General features: G+C 44.3%; 3 protein-coding genes across 3 annotated transcripts; 1 reads left to right on the top strand and 2 right to left on the bottom strand.

The window, feature by feature from the left end:
* The first annotated feature begins 1924 nt into the window (after nucleotides 1-1924).
* LOC4351306 (uncharacterized) lies at nucleotides 1925-4246 on the top strand. The gene is made up of 2 exons (XM_015762759.3): nucleotides 1925-2479; nucleotides 3859-4246. Exons 1-2 carry the CDS (start codon nucleotides 2318-2320, stop codon nucleotides 3973-3975), a joined length of 279 nt encoding a protein of 92 aa, XP_015618245.1. The 5' UTR covers nucleotides 1925-2317; the 3' UTR covers nucleotides 3976-4246.
* A 229-nt stretch (nucleotides 4247-4475) lies between these two features.
* On the bottom strand, nucleotides 4476-6102 carry LOC107278454 (uncharacterized). The gene has a single exon (XM_015763579.3). It carries the CDS (start codon nucleotides 5737-5739, stop codon nucleotides 5011-5013), a length of 729 nt encoding a protein of 242 aa, XP_015619065.1. The 5' UTR covers nucleotides 5740-6102; the 3' UTR covers nucleotides 4476-5010.
* Nucleotides 6103-8691: 2589 nt separating this feature from the next.
* On the bottom strand, nucleotides 8692-10114 carry LOC107278207 (uncharacterized). Its single transcript, XM_015764094.3, has one exon. It carries the CDS (start codon nucleotides 10033-10035, stop codon nucleotides 8836-8838), a length of 1200 nt encoding a protein of 399 aa, XP_015619580.1. The 5' UTR covers nucleotides 10036-10114; the 3' UTR covers nucleotides 8692-8835.
* Between the last annotated feature and the right edge of the window lie 9394 nt (nucleotides 10115-19508).

Genomic DNA, 19508 nt, shown 5'->3' on the forward strand with positions numbered 1-19508 from the left:
CGTCGCGCCACCTCGATCACATCACGCCACTCGCTGCTCCTGCGCTCTTGGTGACTCGCAAACGGAAACGGCAAATCGGGGCTCGCTAGTAGTCAGCCACGCTCGTGTCGATCGTCCGCCGGTTGCCTTCTCTGCTCGCTACCACTCGCTGCCCCTGCTGCCTGCTGCTTGCACTGCTCTCCTCCAATTCATTTATTCATTTGATTTCAAGGTCCTACACTCCTCCAATTCATCTCATCTGGTAAATTTCTCTATCACATCGAATATTAAATGTTGTGTATTTATAAGACTATATAAATATATATATATTAGTTTATGTATAGGGGCCTCCATATAAGTTTTTGTCCTGGGGCCCCAAAACCACAGGACCGGCCCTGAGTGTCCAGCAGCTAATTACCATATTTTTACAGTGTCCATAAGCAAATACACGATTTTTAGGTATCTCACAGCAAATGCCACAATATTTGAGTATCATGTAGCAAATTTTGCCAAAAAAAACAGACATATAGTAGTAGTTATTTTTAAGATGGAATTTAAGAATTAATACTCCGTAGTTGGTAACCACTAATCCAGTGCACATGTTGACTTTCCAAACCAACAATAGGATAATATATGCACGGATAGACTAATGAATGAATACTAATTTCATTTTTTGCGGTATCTTCCAGAAGAAAATCTTGCTTGTAAAAGGCTCATTTAGTTACTTGCTTGCTACCCGTCATGGAAGAAAACGTGGAGACCACTGTGACATATATAGTGATAAAAAAACAAGGACAATTAATTGCATTTGTAAATTCGCCATCGATTTTTTTAATATTGCAAGGATGCCACTCGAATGATAGTTCCAGTGGTATTTTTATAATTTTCTAGTGTCAGTTTTGCAATAATAATTTAAAGTAGTGGTAAATTTGTAATTGCCCCTAATTAAAATGACTAAAGGGATGACAATCATATACTCCCTCCGTCCCATAATATAAGGGATTTTGAGTTTTTTCTTGCAATGTTTGATCACTCGTCTTATTCAATTTTTTTTTGCAAATATAAAAAACGAAAGATTGTGCTTAAAGTAATGTAGATAATAAAGTAAGTCACAAATAAAATAAATAATAATTTCAAAAATTTTTGAATAAAACGAGTGGTCAAACGTTATAAGCAAAAACATAAAATTCCTTATATTATGGGACAGAGGGAGTACTAGGAAAGATAAGCTAAGGTTCCCCTAACTATGAATGACACATGGTCACATGTTTACTTTAGCCCAGGCACTTGAGATATATTAATTATTAAATTGTTTTCACCATCTACTACTTTCTCCCTCCTAAAATGTTGTATCTAGATTCATTGTCATAAGATGTGTCAAATTCCATCCTACTCCCTCTGTTTCACCATGTAAGACTCATATATATGTAGATGTTAATGAATCTAAACACATATATATGTCTAGATTCCTTAACATCCAAATAAATATGGGCAATACTAGAAAGTCCTATATGGTAAAACAAAGGAAAACATGGGCAATACTAGAAAGTCCTACATTGTAAAACAAAGGAAGTAGGTAATAAATATTTGGGACGAAGATTGTAAACTAGTAGTAATAACTTTTTGTGTAGAACCAAATGGGTGTGGTAAAGAATTATATAAAAAAAAGATTGGGTTACAGCTTAATGAAAAGTATGTAATTCAAAGTTCTACAAGTGATCGAACAACGTGGTGTGGTTTGCATAATGCGTCAAAGAGAGAGAAAAAGAAGAGGTCAACAGGAGAGAGGGGGGGGGGGGGGGGGGGTTTGGCTGTTACAAAGACAGAGAATGACATGCGGGCCCAGAGAGGCGGACCGCGTCCCTTTTGACGACATCTCATCTCACCCTCTCCCCTCGGCCGCGTAAATCCCATAAATAAATTTCTTCTCCTTTTTTGTTTCTTTGCCAAATCCCATCTCCATTTTCCTCTTCCTCGTCGTTGCGATTTGAGAATTCACCTTCTTCTTCCTCCTCTCCTCTCGCCTCCTACCTCTTGCTGCAGCGCACGGCGCCGCGCCATCATCGAGCTTGATCTCGTGCTTGTATCCTTGTTCTTCATCTTCTCACCTTCCCTTGAGAAGATTTGTTACTAGTTTAATATTTCCAAGAAAGAGAAGAGGAGAGGAGAGGGTGGTAACGCAGCGTTAGGTGGGGGGCGTGCTAGTCAAGAAGAGAAGAGAAGGAAGGGAGGCCCAACTGCTCCATCCTCCCTTCCCCAAATCCACTCCTTCCTTCCTTCCTTCCTTCCTCCCTTGGTTCATTCATTGATTTGATTTTTGCACGGCATTTGAGGAAGAATGTGCCCGCTGAGGGTGATCCTCATCTTCCTCTCCGCTACTATCGCCGGATTCTTCCTCATCCGGGGCCTCAACGCCGATCCCGACCTCCTCCACGACGATGCCGATGCCGACGCCTCCGAATCCCCCAGGGAAAGGGCCCCCGTGCCCCTCCATTCCAAGGTAATAAAGGAAAAAAACAAACAATCTTTCCTTGCTCGCTCCACGCTATTCTTGGGTTAGGTTACCTGACGCACACGTTTCATGATATCCCCTTGCTAGAGGACTAACGCTTTAATCCTACTGCTTAATTCCTGCTACGAGCCCCATTTACCCCCCTCATATGGCAAATAACAACATTGTCTTGTCTTTGACTTCTAGTTTGCTGTTGCTGGATATGAAAGCTAGCGATTCTAGGAATGCTTTCTTCTTACGGCTGAAAGAAAAAGGAAAATTAAGTGCTTTGGAAATGTTTCTGGCATGCCTAATTTTCAGATAAATCACAACCATGTTTCTTTTTAGTGCACACAACATGTTCTCTTGTTTTTCTTTTTACACAGCTGTACTTCACTTCACTACACATAATTGACTCATGAACAGCAACAACAAAAAAAATCCAATGGCTTTCATGCTAATTTTTAGATTCATGGCTTCATTTTCGGTCATTTTTTTCAGGCTTATAACAATTAGAACAAAATGTTTCAGTACAATATTGTTGATTCCTGCTGATTGTCTAGAGCTTGGAGGTTGAAAAGGAACTAACACCCGTCATTCCAAACTTATATACTGCAACCACTGTTATAATGCGATAAGCAAAGATATTGCCTGTTCTTATTCCAAAGAAAAAAAAACTGCATGCAAATTATCAGGAATCATACTAAAACATGAGCTAATTTGAAGTATTTCTATAGTTGCAGTATGCTTGATAACAAATCTTACTTAAACAGCGAAATGTAGTTGGCTAGTTGGCAGTGCTTCTTACATTGTGTTAAACCATGGTATCATGGTTTTACATTGTGAACCTGTCCTTATGGATTATGTAAGCATAATAGTTTATACACTGGAGATGCTGGATTGTTGAAAGAAGTACTAGGGAAAAGATTGGGTTGTTGTCCTGTTGACGATGCCTGAAATTTATATTTCCAGGCCCACAAACTTATAACCCTCTCTTTTTTTCTAAAAAAAAAAACTTGTAGCGGAAGAAGATTTTTTCTTCAGGGTGGAGCGCATCAGAACGCCGTACGTACCACCTACGAATAATAGGTAGCCCCACCCCAGACAGAGTTTGTGAGCCGTGTAATTGGCGACCATTTCGCGTGGTTCGGGTCAGATAGCAAGCGAATCGTCCTATATCGTGGAAGCTGGATTATTATGGGCCATATTTGGTCTTGAGCCTCAGTTTTTGTTCCAGTGTTGAATCTTTTGTAGTATGTAGTAAAAATGGGTGCTGGCATCATATCTTCATGCTTCCTAACCAAGCTACAGCATAATATTGGATTTTATTTCGTTGCTTGCCACATAACTTTCTCTCAATTGAAGTATAATTTTGCATGAAACTGTAGGTTGGGTCGGCTTTGAAAACAGGATTCTGGACGATGGTGGACATGGCAAGTGGGAAATACCTTTGGCGCACTCTTGTTTCACCACCGACAAAATGCGAATCTGAGAAGGTCCAGTGATGGAGTTCTGATATTTATATCATACTTAGTTGATTTGGGAACAGATGTAACCCCTATTGTGGTTAGATTCTGTTGTTGAAGTGTAGTACGATGGCAACTGTAACATGAGGATTACATCTTGAAGTAAATGTACAAAATAGTTCACGTTTGAGCCTTTTCGTGTAACCTAAAACAATGAGTGGAGAATTGGGGGCAATGCTGGGAGTATAGACTTATTAATACATGAGATTTGGACTGAAGTTTCTGAATACAATGGTTGGACTATTCTTTATTTTCCTGTTGAAATGATGCTTGTTTTGTTTTGTTGAAATGATACTTCAACATTAGCTTTCTTCCTTTCTATGTATTGTTTGAAGTATCTGGTCCAGGAAGTGTGTTTCTGAAATGTCCTGTTAGGTGCCTGGTATTTGTGATGGCGCTTTTAAAGCAAGGGGCAACCATTTCATGGTTGATCTCACATCTTATGGTAAGTTCTTCAGGTAAGATATATGGCTGTGATGTGCAAAAGAAAAGAGCTTAGCTGTACTCATCCTGGTAAGATACTGGTATTGCTGGAGGCTGGAGCATATACATACATGCTTCAAAACACATGTATATATATGCTGCCGCCTGCCGGAAGAGTAGGGAGGGGGTTGCAAATCAGTGTCTGCAATGCAAGCAGAAGGCACAGTTGTACCCTCCTAATTACAGTCCAGTAGAAATGTGGACGACAAAATGCATAGTAGCAGATAAAAGCATTGCTTCATAGAAACCAAAATGATACTATGATCACTAGTTTCAGAAAACCCGTTTTATGTTATAGTAGCCAAATGGGTAGTATATGGACTTGTGCTTGACCATCCAGGGCACTTGTTGATCATCTTTGGTACCACGGGGAGGCAACATCTGCAGGCCAGTGAGGACAGCAAACTCCATGTCAATTTCGTCATCTTGCATCATAGAAGAGAACATCTTGGCGACACAAAATCTGCCAGAGCCGAGGCTGATGAGGTCGAGCTGAATCGGCGACCAGGATTCAGGTATGTCGAGATCCAATCAAGTGTGTAACTGACCCTGTGCAATGTTGGTGAGATCACAAGCGCACAAGCTATGGGGGTGGTGGCATGATAGTCCGAACCAGAGCTTGAGCTCTGGCACATACTCAGCTTTGCCTAAGAATGGCATTGACCAGAGGCTGCTTATAGGCCGCCATTGACGGCTCACCGTGTCAAAGGCGTGAGTGCCACAGAGCTTGGAAGAAACGTAGATAGTGTCGCCGCCGACCACCGTGTAGGAGGTAATTGTAGTTTGGGTGGTCGTTGTGAAGGGCGGCGGCGGTAGAAAACGCCATATGGGGATCCTTTCACAAAAACCCCCATAGCTGAGCACCTCGAAGCAATGGTTGCTGGTAGTGGGGTGGGTTCTGAGGTTGAGGACGTAGAGGCAGTCCGGTTCTTGGGGTGCAGCACGGTTGATGGAGACGGCCATGGCGTCATACCCCTTGGAACAATTGAGCTTGGGGAAGTGGACGACGGAGTAGGAGGCGGCGTCGAAGAGCACGGTGTGTCCGTAGTTGTCGGCAGTGAGGATCTTGGTCTCATCGTCGCCGAGGAGGGTGACGCAGTCGAGAGATCTTTCGTTTCGGTGATGCATTGGGGTGGGCTGGAGGTTGAGCAATGGACATGGGAAATTGCGGAACCTGTCCATGAAGTGCAGCGCCCCTGGATGCGGCCTCTTGCCATCGTGATCGATGTAGGACTTGGTTGCATCTTGTGTCTTGGCCATGGCTGCTACTTCGGCTGCTGTTGTTGATGGGTAGAAGAGACGATTGGCGGGTACCGGGTATGCGGTGCAGAGAATACAGGTCGTGGTGGTTGTTGTGCACCAACAGATTCAGATATCGCCGTCGACCCATCGATCTGTCGCTCTGATCAATCGAATCAAAGAGAACAAGTTATTAGCAGAAGCGGCGGTGGAATCAGATGGATTAGATGAAGGCGAAACAGAGAATACAGGGCCTTCTTCTTGGTTCTTGCACGGTAGCTGACAACCAGCAAGAATGTTGATTATTTTCTGATTGGATTGCTCCCCTATCATCTACTCTATATATATGGTGATAACTGTACAAACTCTGATGCTGATAAAATGTGCCCTTCTCAACTGATTTGCCCCCCCTTTCCCCTTTTTTTTTCCTGAAAAAAAGGAGAGGAGTTTTGATGCTTTTATTGAAAGAAACATAGTAAGGATTTTTTTTGGTACCACTAGGTAACTGTAGAGGACACCACCTTACAAGGAGATAACAGATAGAACATTTTAAATCTATCACCCCTAAACCAAAAGATAACAGCCCAAATATAAAGTGGAAATTAGCTAAGGTGGCAAGCTAGAAGATAAACTACTCCAGAAGACAACCGAACCACTTGGCCCTTTTAAAGGGTTATATCAGATATCATATTTACATTGTCTGAAAACAAACAAGTTATTTATATTAGCATCTTTCCCATACTTGAAGAGGTACCACGAGGTACTATGAGGTACGAGGTACCAATCTAATCTAACCGTTGGTTTAAGAGGGGTATAATCGGGCTAACAAAAATGAGGTCTCCTCTCTCTCATCTACCGTATCAGGTTGCCGGCCGTCTACGCCGCGCCGCCATCGCCCATCGAGGCCGTCGCGCATCGAGGCCGTCGCCGCTATCGCGCATCGAGGCCGCTGTCGCCGCTGCCGCTGCCACCGCCCATCGAGGCCGTCGCGCCGCCGTGGCGCATCGAGGCAGTCGCCATGGACTGCGAGCTCTGTCTTCTCATGAGCACGAGAGAAAGAGGAGAAAAGACAAAAGAAAAATTGAATGGGTAGGGATTCGAGGGAGAACACGTGAATACCTCCCAAACCAGATCTTGCCCTCTGCGATACTGCTGTGCAAACAAACATATACACCTATATCGGAAAAGGAAAAATCCGATTGAACTAATCAATGGACGGGTTAATCTTTTTCAACATCTCCCGACGACCCGACTTGAGTGGAGGCGCTGAGGGGAGTTGGGAGGAGCACGGCACTGACTACAGTCCGCCGCCGCCGACATCCAATAGGTCTCCGCTGTCGTCGTCCACTCCGACGATCACTGCCTCTACTGTACTAGCACAGAAAGAAGGGAGGAGGAGGTCGAGTAGTAGTTGAGCCGGCGTCCCTGCATTTGCCTACCTCCCCTAGGGTCGCCGTTGCGATTTCCCCCTGCTCGGGAGGCTGTTGCATCTGCCGCACTGAACTCGTTGCCCAGACCGATGGGGATTCGCTACCTGCACTAGTACATGCGAAAGTACAATCGTGCCCTCCCATCATCAAAAGCCATTCGGTACCTGCTCTCACGGTGATGCGGTACCACGAGGTACCGAAACTTTCCCAGCCGTTAGATGGAATGTAACGAACGGCCAGGATATGGTACCTCCTCTCCTCAAGGACAATAAAAAATCTCTATTTATATATTCTCAAATGTTTTAATTTTATTTTTCTACCCTGTCACATGGGACATTTCTTACATTGGCTTTCACCCTTTAGGTTGGTTTTACTTCATCTTCACATGTTCCAGGAAGGGGAACTGTGCAGGCATTGCAAGAGGCAACAAATTTATATCATATCTATCAAGCACTCCATCAACTAATTATCCCTTCTCCATGAATAAGTTTGCTTTCCTCCAAATAATCATGCTTATTAAGCGGAGACAACACATGACTTTGTACTGTTGCAAGGAATTCAGAACTAGTATTTGCTCAACAACATATACGGATGAAGCTTCTGGTTGCAGAGAGGTAGTGAAAATCAGGAGATGACAGTAAGATACATATTGCTGTACCACTAACTAGCTAGCACAATGACACGCCAGCCCAGTAATGTCATTCAGTTATGGCCAAAAGACACTAGAATATTTCATGCCACTAGCTAGTTTAGAATTCCAATCCTACTTAACTGTTAAGTATACCACCACTAATTTACTTGATCATTAGTCTCTTATAGTCCACTAGAAATGTGGACGCAAAATTGCATATCAGATAAAAGCATTGCTTCAGTTTTCAGAGTATCAAAATGAATAAGATTAGGCCATATTGGCTGATTCATAGAAATCATAACGATAATATTAGTTTCAGATAGAACACTTGGCCAAATTTAGTTCAGCTGACAAGGAAAAATCTTCAGTCTCCACTGTTTTCTCTGCCTTTCCATTTCTGACAAGATAGCTCTCTTGAAGATACAACCAGCAAGAGTGATACTGCTTCATACAATTAGCAAAGTAGACTCTTACAGATCATGCACTAATTTAGAGTTCCAAATTTTCAATCCTACTCACTAGTCCCTTACAGTCCACCGGAAATATGGATGATAAATTGCATATCAAATGAAGCATATTGTTTCATATGAAAATGAAATCAGTTTAGGCGAACCCATTCTGCTTCATATATAGCAAAATGATATTAGTTTCAGAACCAATTCGATTTGCGTTAGAATGGGTACACACATATCAGGTACTAATTAGAAATATTATACCTAGATACCACTACTAATTTAGAAATCCAATCCTATTAATTACTAATTAACTAGGGTCTTTTACAGCAGTCCACTAGCTAGCTAGAAACGTGCATGATATAAAGCTTATCAGATTAAAGCTAGAATTAATTGCTTCAAATATCAAAATGAAATTAGGGCACATATTCTAGATAGCTGCTTGATAGTAAAACCCTCATGAGAAAGGCCTGGGGTCTTCCCGGCTAGCAACGCAAGCTGCGAGCTAGCCGGTCCGGGTTCGAGCCTCACCCCCTCCTTAATTCAAAATCAATCTAGTCCTTTCTAGATTGGTCCCATTTTTTTTATAGTAAAACCCTCAGCTTCAGATAACCCATTCGATTTCATAGTCCCAAAAGTTGTAGTACATGGACTTGTGCTTGATCATCCGGACACCACCTTGATCATCACCATCTTTACCACAAGGGCGAACTATCTGTAGGCCAGTTAAGACAGCGAATTTCCCTTGAATCAGGTCAGAGTCCATTGCGTCATCGTCATCGTAATCGGAGAAACCAGTGCAGTCATCTGCCATATGACGGAAAATCTTGACGACGCAAAACCTGCCACTGCCCAGGTTGATGAGGTCAATGTTATAGGGCAACCAGGATTCAGGTATGTCGAGGTCCACCCAAGTGTGCTGCTGCTGCACCGTGGGTGGCTTTGCTGCATCGGAGAGGAGATCACAAGCGCATAAGCTGTAGGGGTGGTTGACGGATAGTCCGAACCACAGCTTGAGCTCCGGCACATACTCAGCTTTGCCATCGAATGGCATTGTCCAGCAGCCCAGGCGACGCCACTGATGCCCCACTGTGTCAAAGGCATAAGTAGCATCTGGCTCCATAGAAGAAACATATATAGTGGAGCTGTCAACCACAGTGTAGGAAGTAATGTCGGCATGCATGTAGTTGGCGAAGGGCGGCGGCTGTAGAGAACTCCAATAGGGAGTCCTCCCACGAAAATCCTTACAGGAAGAAGTGTAGTTGAGCACTTCAAAGCAGTAATCCTTGGTTTCAGGGTCAGCACTCTGGGACATCACGTAGAGGCTGTCTTCATCCCACATGCCGCCACTAATGTTCTTATTGGTGTTGTTGTTTTTGATGGAGAGGGAAATGGCTGCACAACCCTTGTCAGAAATGAGGTTGGGAAAGGCAAAGACGGTGGAGGAGTCGGCGTCAAAGACGATGGTATGTCCACTGTGGTCGGCAAAGAGGATCCTGTTCTCATTGCCGAGGAGAGATGCGAACTCGAGATTCCTATATCGACGCTGGCCATCCCAGGGGGTTGGTTCGAAGTTGAGCATGGGAGAGGGAAGCTTCCCCAACATCTCCAAGGTGTGGAGGCCTGGGTGTTTCCTGCCATGGTGCTCCTTAACGTACGCGTTGAATGATTCTTGGGACTTTGCCGTGGCCTCTTCAGCTGCTCTTGTTGATGGGTAGAAGAGATGATTTGCAGGTATGCGGCGCAGAGAATACAGTCCACTGCGGGCGTTCTCCACCACAAGGTTCAGAAATCGCCTCCCCATATCTTTTTCCGAACCAAAACTGATCTTCTTATCTGATGGGATGATTCTATATTTCTATTGTTGGGTGGGAGTGCCTATATAACTGTTGCCACAATTTCAGCCTAAAAACAGTCAGTTTTTCACCATTACAGATCAACGGCCAGGACAAAACAATTGTAACACACAAAACAAAAGCTCATTACTGATGAAACAATTTGACAGTACTGAACTTATAGCATAACTACTAGCTGCATAGCTAAAAACCAAAGCTAGCAGGCAAGGTCTGTGCAAAAATAGATAAAAATATAAATTTACATGCACATAGAACTAAACCTACATTTTTTAATACGGTGTAACTGTAATGTAAGTGACATGTAATTGTAGTTCAAATTTGATGTGACTACCTTTTAACCTTATCTTTATCATACACTACATTGACCGAAGAAAAATGCCAGCTAAGAGCAGTTGGTAACTCGGCCTTCAAAACGGGCTTGCATGCGTGCAATAGAACGAATCTGAGAATCGATATGATGTTGATAAATCTGACTATAATCAGCCAAGAATTGTGGAGACACAATTTTAGTAATTCCGTAAAGGAATAAAAGAAACAAAACCAATGTTTTAAATAGCAGGCTAAGGTATTTAGCGGTTAGTTTCTCAAACAGCTATAGCGGGCTAAATGGATCTATAGCGGTTAAATTGTACATGAGAGCAAATAGCTGAAACTCTTCTGAAAGAGCTATAGCGGGAGATAGCGGCAGTTTAGCGGGAGATTTAGAACCCTGAACAAAACACGACGAGCAACCAGACCAACCAATAGAACGAAACAACAATGGATGGAGCAAAATAAACCCATACCTGCAGCAGCAGCAGCAAAGGATGTGGATTTCCTTTCAATTCCTTGCAATCTGTGACAGTCGGCCGGGATGCAGATCAGATGGAAGCTGCTGATCTACAGGGGCAGCGTGCAATCTACAGGAAGGAAGGAGGAGGGTTGGACAAGTCAGGAAGGATGGCGGCGGCTGCCGAGGCTCAGCCTCAGCGCGATGGCACGGATTAGGGCCGTCTGGGTCCTGCTAGTCGCGATTTTTTCTTATATTATTTTTTTAGTAAAATAAAAATTAAATTACCGTTTTGAAATTTTGCATGAATATACTCCTCCTCTCTATGGTGCGTTGAGCCATATAAATCGTCCTACCGTAGAATAGGAAATGTGAGACTCATCCTCCTGCAGAGCGATTTATTACCGGGAGGGGGCACTTGTAAAATATGTCCGTTGCCACCCAACTTATTTTTTTTTCTAGATAAGCCATTGCAACAGTAGATTGCCCTAACAAAGAGCGATTTCGTCATGCCTTTTCAGAGGCAGCACCTTGCTCGCAAAATTTAAACAGCACGCCTATCCGGTCGTTTGCCAAGTCACATTTCTCGTCCAAGCATAGGATGATTTATATGTCTCGTTTTATATGTCTTGTCCTACGGTAGGACATAAGGAGTACATTTCTGCATAACTTCGAACTGGTAATTTAGTTTTGTAAATCTTTTAAAAAATAAATCACTACTAAAAAAGGATTTTTTTCCGTGCGGTCCGAAAGGGGTTTTCGTGTGAGGAAGGGCTAACCGCACGCGCCATAGGGTCTAGAAGAATCGCTATTTTTGTGTGCGGGTGGCGCACCTGCACACGAAAATCTGATTTTCGCGAGTGGGTGCTTATGTTGCCCACATGCAAAAAAAAAAAAAAAAGAAAAAAATCCGAAACCCTAACCCTAGAAGCCGTCGTCGCCGCCCTCCTCCTGGTCGCTGTCATCACCGTCGCCGTTGCCGGATCTGCCGCCGCCACGCCTCCCTACCGTCCGAGCCCGCCTGCTCGCCGCCACCGCCGTCAAATCTGGGCGGGGGACGGCCTCCGCCATCCACCAAGCCGCTCCTGAGCCCATCGTTCCCAGCCGCCTAATCGTTGTCGTCAGCGGCGGCAGCATGGATCCAGCCGTCGAGTGCTCGGCCGCCGATCACCAACCGCCGCACGGCCTCCCGCCTGTTCTCGGCCGCTGCCTCGTCGTCGGCGGAGAGCTAGCCGCTTCCCGCGCCCCACGCGCTTGGATTGGAGGAGAGGAGAGGAGAGGAGAGGAAAGGCAGGGAGAAAGAGAGAGAGAAGGTGAAAAAATTGAAGTGAGTGAGAGGGAAAAGAGAGAGAGGGGATGGGATAAAAAAACTGTATTTTTGCGTACGGTCCACTTAAGAGGTCCGCCTGCGAAAATAGGTTCATTTTTGCTTGCTGTCCACTTAAGTGTTGTTTGCAGAATTAGATTTTTCCGTGCGGTCCTCTTAAGGACCCGCCACGAAAATAGAGTACGATTTTTGCAGACGCGGCCAGTTACGGTTCGTTTGCAATCTAAAGAGGGGCATGTACAGGAAAATCGTTTTGTAGTAGTGAATATAAAAGAAAATCGTCGCTTTTAGGGATTGCTCAGCTGTCTTTGGCCCATGGACCCACAAACTTTTTACTCGAGTGGTACGGTGCTCCATTTTTTTAAGGAAAAAGCACACCAGAGGTCCCTCCTCTTATCACCAAATTACAAAATCATTCTTGAACCGTAAAACGGATACAATGTATCTCCAAACTTAAACTTACAAAACCAGTGCAAACGATGCCCTCTGGCGGTATTGGCCCCGATTTTGACTAACGTGGAACCTACGTGCCTCTTTTGACTAGGTCTTCGTCGCATGTGGCAGTGATGTGGCACTTATTAGGTACTATTAATTTAGAAATATTAATTGCTTAGAAACCACTACTAATTTAGAAGAGTCTCTTACAATCCTACTAATTACTACTCCAATCCAATTAAGTAGAGTCTCTGATATATAGACCACTAGGTAGCTAGAAACATGGACATATGTATATGAGATTAAAGCTGCGTTGCTTCAAATACCAAAGTGAATTTAGGGCACATATGCTAGCTGTGCTTATAGCAAAATAATCATGAGCTTCAGATAACCCATTCGATGTAATCATCGAAAAATTGGTAGTACATGGACTTGTGCTTGATCATCTGGACATCATCATGTTTACCACGAGGGCGAACCATGTGAAGGCCAGTGAAGATAGCGAAACTCCCATGAATTGGGTCAGAGTCTTCAATTGTGCCATCGTCACTGTCAGAGTAGGAACAAAATGTGCGATCACCCAAAATAGAATGGAACATCTTGGTGTGGAGATTATGGGTACCCCATACCCACACGGCATGGTTATCCGACTAGTCATAGGGGATAGCTTATATCTATGGAATATGTAACAAATCATGACTTGGGTATTACGTTTCCTTTTATATTATGGAGCGGCCTAAAGTCCTGATTTGATAATATTGTAAAATAGATTTAGGAAACCGATACCGTATTGGTTAAGGTTTCTATCTTGTAATCCTGCCCCCATCCTATATAAGGTGGGCAGGAGGCCCTCTAGGGGGCAGGAGCACATATGATTGTCAGATCTATAATACACCCGGTGGATTCAAATCCCCAAACAGGAGTAGGGTATTACCTCTCATTGAGAGGGCCTGAACCTGTCTAAATCCTTTGTCTCTGCATCCATCCACTTTTAGGTCTCGTGCGCTACCCCTTTTATTATTGCCGAATTCATGTTTCGACAGTTGGCGCGCCAGGTAGGGGTTGCGTCGAATTACCCGTCGAAAAGTGCGATGGAATCAACTTCAGAAGAAACGCTGAGATCAATCTTATTGATTTTAGTGGCTCTAATCTTCAATCGGGTTTGTCGTTCCAATCTTATTTTTATGAGATTGATTTTTTAATCTACTGTTATTTTTATTATTTTCACGTTCTGGCTAAAATTGAGACACAGCCATCGCCGTCGCCTACTTTGGCGCCTAGCCGTGTCCGAGTGCTCCTTTCCTTGCAGATGGAGATGCCGCAGGTTCGGCATAGGAACACCCGACGACCAGAAGCAAATTCGTGCATTTGTTGATTTACGAATCAAACAAGCACATGTCCACTGGAACGTTCATGGCGGCATGCATGCACAGCCAGCGTGTGCAAACAGGAGCATGCATGCAAGCTATGGAGAAGATGCACAATTTACCTAATAACGCTATGCATAGAGATCGTAAAGCATCTGTTTTCTTTTAATAGCTAATCAATGCTTTTCCTGGCAAGCTGGCTGACACACCGACTTCTTCTACACATCGATCTACATGCAAACATACATGCATCGATTAACATCCATAATCATCTATACTTTTTTATTTCTTTTTGCTACTAATCTCTATTTGATCTGTGGTTTATTATTTTGCATGCACCACTAGTCGAACGTGTCCGATCCCCATCTCAAGAAGCTTCTGACGGGGATTTGATCTGGACTCGGACCTGCGATCTGTGCGAGCGCATGGCAGGACCTGTCGGGTGATGTGTGGATGTGTCTAGCGTTCATGCCACAGGAGATTAGTTGGCTAATTAATCAATATATGCAAGCCGTGTATATGCATTGATATATGCAAACATACATGCACAAGCTTCTTTATACCTATATTTTTTTACGTGGTACTAAGCAGATGATCTGTTCATTGATTTATTTTGTATGTACCCGTGTCGGCTACCTTTGCTGTTGCCAACTAACATCTTCACCGACCGGCCGCCTCGTCCGCTGCCGACTGGTGCCCTCGCCTGCACGGCTGGCCTATTATGCCGCCACTGTTGGGTGTCTACGACTTCACCGACCGGCTGGCCTTCGCCGCCGCCGACTAGTGTTCTCGTCTATACGGTTGGTTGGTCACACCATCGTTCACGGGCGTCCACGTCTTCACCGACCAGCTGGCCTTCGCCGCCGCCGACTGGTGTTTCCGCCTGCACTGCTGGCCTATTATGCCGCCGCTGTTGGGCGTCTACGACTTCACCGCCGGCTGGCCTTCGCCGCCGCCGACTAGTGTCCTCGCCTATATGGTTGGTTGGTCACACCACCGTTCACGGGCGTCCACGTCTTCACCGACTGGCTGGCCTTCGCCGCCGCCGACTGGTGTTTCCGTCTGCACTGCTGGCCTATTATGCCGCCGTTGATGGGCATCTTCACTTTCATCGTCAGTTGCCTCAAGCTGCTTCTATGGCTGGTGTTTTCATTGCTATTAATGGATGACTTTGTTCCCACATCGGCCACCTCGGTCGTCACCAAGGGAAAGACTAGAAAGCTAAGTCATAATTAATTTTCTTCTTTATATGATATTTTCCTTTTCCTCTGCCTCACTACATCAACTGGTTTGCCGTTGACTAGTGAGTCGGGGGCTACAGATGTTATATCATATTTTTTAAACAATTTTTCATAATATTTATCTTGATTGCTTGCGACATAATCTGAGTACAAAAGTGCCTATCGAGTTATGGAGTTCTATCTTCGTATGCTTTCCGTTTGGTTTGTCGATGGATAGTTGCCTTTGGGCCGATTCCTAGCACCCGGGGGCTCGTTATATGGACCGAGTAACGCAAGGTGCTAAGTATTAATCAGAATAAATCAAAAGCATGGAGATAAGATAAATTTATTTTCTGCTCTTTACAATTGCAAAAGTACCCGAGTAGTAAATACTGATTCGTGAAACTTTGTTCCATTAATGACGAACTCTTGTCACTTATATGCATGTTTGGGAAGTGCCTAGGCCAACTCCCGGTGCTTGGGGGCTATGACTAGTCAGGCAGAGTGTTTAAACGTAAGGAGTCATCTGCTCGGGGAAATCAAAATTGACAAGAGGAGAAATACATATTTATAAACATTTTAAAATACTTGCATTTTTCTCAAGTATTATATTTACATCAGATACTACTCATCCTATATGTTTGTTCTGTAGGATCCAAATCCAGATATGCATAAAAGGGATTTATGGCTTTAAGCTTATCTCTTACGCTCCAGGAATGGATCAGTCAGAACATCACCACCGGCTTGCCGTCGTCGCCGCCGACTGGTGTCTTCGCCTATACGGTTGGTTGGTCACAACACCGTTGTTAGGCGTCTACATCTTCACTGCCGGTTTGCTTTCGCCGCCGCCGACTGGTGTCACCGCCTGCATAGCTGGCCTATTATGCCGCTATTGTTGGGCGTCTACATCTTCACCGACCGGCCGCCTCGTCTGCCGTCGACTGGTGTCACCGCCTGCACGGTCGGCCTATTATGCCGCTGTTGTTGGGCGTCTACATCTTCACCGACCGGCCGCCTCGTCCGCCACCGACTGGTGTTTCCGCCTGCACGGCTGGCCTATTATGCCGCCGTTGTTGGGCGTCTACGTCTTCACCGACCAGCCACCTTGTTCACCGCCGACTGGTGTTTCCGCCTGCACGGCTGGCCTATTATGCCGCCGTTGTTGGGCGTCTACCTCTTCACCGACCGGCCGCCTCGTCCGCCGCCGACTGGTGTTTCCGCCTGCACGTCTGGCCTATTATGACGCCAACTGATGCTATCTTCTTCACGGCTGGCTACGTCGCCATCACCGCTAATAGGCGTCATCATCTTCAACACAAGCTATCTACGTCTACTGCCGACTAGTTTCTTCACTCCCATGGCTGCATGATTCTGCCAGTGTTGATTGGCCTTATCGTCTTCATCACTAGTTGTCTCGTCTGTTGCTGACTAGTGCCCTCGCCTCTATGTCTGGTTTATACCGCTACCACTACTAATGGACATCATCGTCTTCCGTCGCCGACTGGTTATGCCGCCGCCGACTGGAGTATCTATCTTCACAACTACACGTCTTTGCCACCGGTTTTCTTCTGTTGCCACTGACTCGTGTTCACTTTATCACGGCTTTGCAACTTTGTCACCATGGTGGAGCGACTTCATCTTTATTATCTTCGGCATCGGCAAACTCAATTGCCGCTACTTCGCAAGTTTTGCTATTTCACCAGCCATGACGTCTATAGGAGCTTCGACATCTCGGCATGCATTATCAACTATGATGTCGTGTTATATTATTACAACAAGTGGTTTTCCAATTTTCAAGAATTCTACTCGGACATCTTCAACATGTATCTTCACTCAAGTGATGACTACTCGATGACAAGAAGCTACAGTTCTCGACTCTATGTTCAGTTGTTTCCCAATTAACCAAAGAGTCGGGAGCTACACAAATACAAGACTCTCAAAATTCGACAAGCTGAAGCAATCAATTTATCCAGGAGTCATTGTCTTCATCTTTGCTTCGGAGCAGATGTTCTACTTCAGCAACTTCAATTATTTCACCGACAATTTTGGCTTCTCAGCGCTGCCATAATCTACTCCAAAATTCTCAAGTATCAAGTTCAAGATTTAATCTACATGTTCGGGAGTTTGGAGTTATCAACCAATCAGCTCGGTTTAGACGAGTTGGACAACAACATCTACTTTCCTCCAAGTGAAGCATCTACAACAGCTGTAACACTAAGTTCTACAGTCATCTTCGTAAATCAAGAAGCATTGCATCAGTTTTCTTTATGCACACGCTCACATCAAGGAAACTTCTCAAGCTTCGATATCTTCTCAATGGTTTGATGGATTGTTGTCACTGACATCATCACCAGCACGTTTACTTCATCGGCCCTGACGTCTCCGCCGTTGCTAAGGGGTGACTACGTCCTCGCCGTCGGTTGCTTTTGTCATCACCGACTTTCATCGCCGACTTGTTATTTCGTCTTCACGGTTGGCCTACTATGCAACTGCCGATAGAGGATCTCATCGTTATCATGGACTGCTACACTACTATTGACTGGATCAACGACATGGTTATCTTCATCAACATCCTGTCAAGTCTCTTCAACATAGCCTACTCTGCTGCCGTTGATGGGCAACTTCGTCATCATAGCCGGCTATCTCTGTTGCCGCTAATCATCATTACCGTCGGATGCGTTTGCCATCGCCGACTATTTTCTTCATCTTCATAATTGGTGGATTTCGCCATCACCATCGATACGTGTCTACGTCTTCATCGTCGGCTTGCTTTCGTCGCCACCGACTACTCTGTCGTTGTTGTTGGGCGTCTTCATCTTCACTGCTAGCTGACCTAACTGCTGCCGACTGGTTTCTTCGCCTCCATGGCTATGCGACTTCATCATCTTTGATTGGTGTCACCGTTTTTACCACCACCAACATTTTTGTCACCTCTGACGGGCGATATCATCCCCATGTTCATCATCTTGCCTTCATGTCGACTGCATCAGCTATTGCCAATGGACAATTTTGACTATGACAGAAGGACAAGCCATATATGCTTAGGGGCTTATCAACTCAATCACAAGGATCATATCTTCAATTTGGACTTGTTCCGGATACATTCAACATGAATTTATGGTCACGAGTCGATTTCATATGCTTAACGGCTGGACTATTCATTATTCCCCACAAGGGCTATCAACCGACTACTTGCGCCAGTCGGGATTCAATTTTTATATCTATTTTGGAGTACCCCATAAGAGATAATCACTCAGATCAGAAGCTATTCTTATGAGCTACACTTGGTCTATATCACCCGGAAGATTTATTACTCGGGAGCATGTTACATGCGCCATCCTTTAAAGGGTGTTGAAGGCATATTTTTTGGCCTAGGCCTAATATGTCTGCAGCCCATATTTTCAGGTGTGCCCTGTCACGTTCTTTTAGGGACTTAGGCACTTTTTGCTTAGGCTAAAGTGCGGGTGATCAAGTGCTCAATACCTTAAAATCCTTTTATACCACAGTTACTCAACTTTTTAGGAGTTGGTACAATGCATCTTAAAAAGTGTCAAACAGTAAAGCTTTATATAGCTGCCCCGCTGACTTTTTTATATAGTCATGGCGCTGTTTGGGTTTATAAAGCAATTGATTGGATACAATATCATTGCCTTTTGCCACGTAAGTGTGCATTTTTATTGACCAATATTATGGCTTAGGCTGATTATATATTTTGGTCATTTTCCATACGGTTGGTAAATCCTTATGAGTTTATTTACTCGGATGTTACACCACATATGCCATATACTTCCAGGTGTGGTTAAATCATGTGTCTTTTAGGGACTTAAGCACATTTGTTAAAGCAGTGTGCGCATGGTGTATGCCCAATACTTTGGAAGTTTCTTTATTCACAACATCAAGCTCTTTTTATAGCTATTTTGCTATGTGAATTTTCAATGTAGTCAACTTTAGGTTGCTCGCATCAATTTTTACAACGCAGTCGGTATATCACATGGATCATGTTATTTGGGGGATTCACACCGCATATGCTATATATTAATATCAAGTCTCTTGGTTGACTACGATTATCGAAATCACTCAGTTGGTTGGATTATTTTCCTTGACTATATGCTTGGTTTGTTCAATTAACCACACACCTATTAGGTGCATCTAGTCGATGCACCTGACTTTATTTTCCAGCCCTACACAGTCTTCAGATTTGGTAAAAGTACTCGGGAGACCATGGCAAAGATGATTGAAGCACTCGGCTTTGGAGTAATCTAGTTCGAGAGAACATTATCTTTTCGACTATGAAGGTCTCAGG

This window comes from Oryza sativa, chromosome 12 (genome assembly GCF_034140825.1).
Source record: "Oryza sativa Japonica Group chromosome 12, ASM3414082v1".
NCBI lineage: Eukaryota > Viridiplantae > Streptophyta > Magnoliopsida > Poales > Poaceae > Oryza > Oryza sativa.

Bases quoted from the DNA above. Each gene is read 5' to 3' on its own strand.
- LOC107278454 (XM_015763579.3), bottom strand. From the start codon at position 5,739: ATGGCCAAGACACAAGATGCAACCAAGTCCTACATCGATCACGATGGC.
- LOC4351306 (XM_015762759.3), top strand. From the start codon at position 2,318: ATGTGCCCGCTGAGGGTGATCCTCATCTTCCTCTCCGCTACTATCGCC. The intron at 2,480-3,858 runs GTAATAAAGGAA...ATGAAACTGTAG, and splicing joins CCGTGCCCCTCCATTCCAAG to GTTGGGTCGGCTTTGAAAAC.
- LOC107278207 (XM_015764094.3), bottom strand. From the start codon at position 10,035: ATGGGGAGGCGATTTCTGAACCTTGTGGTGGAGAACGCCCGCAGTGGA.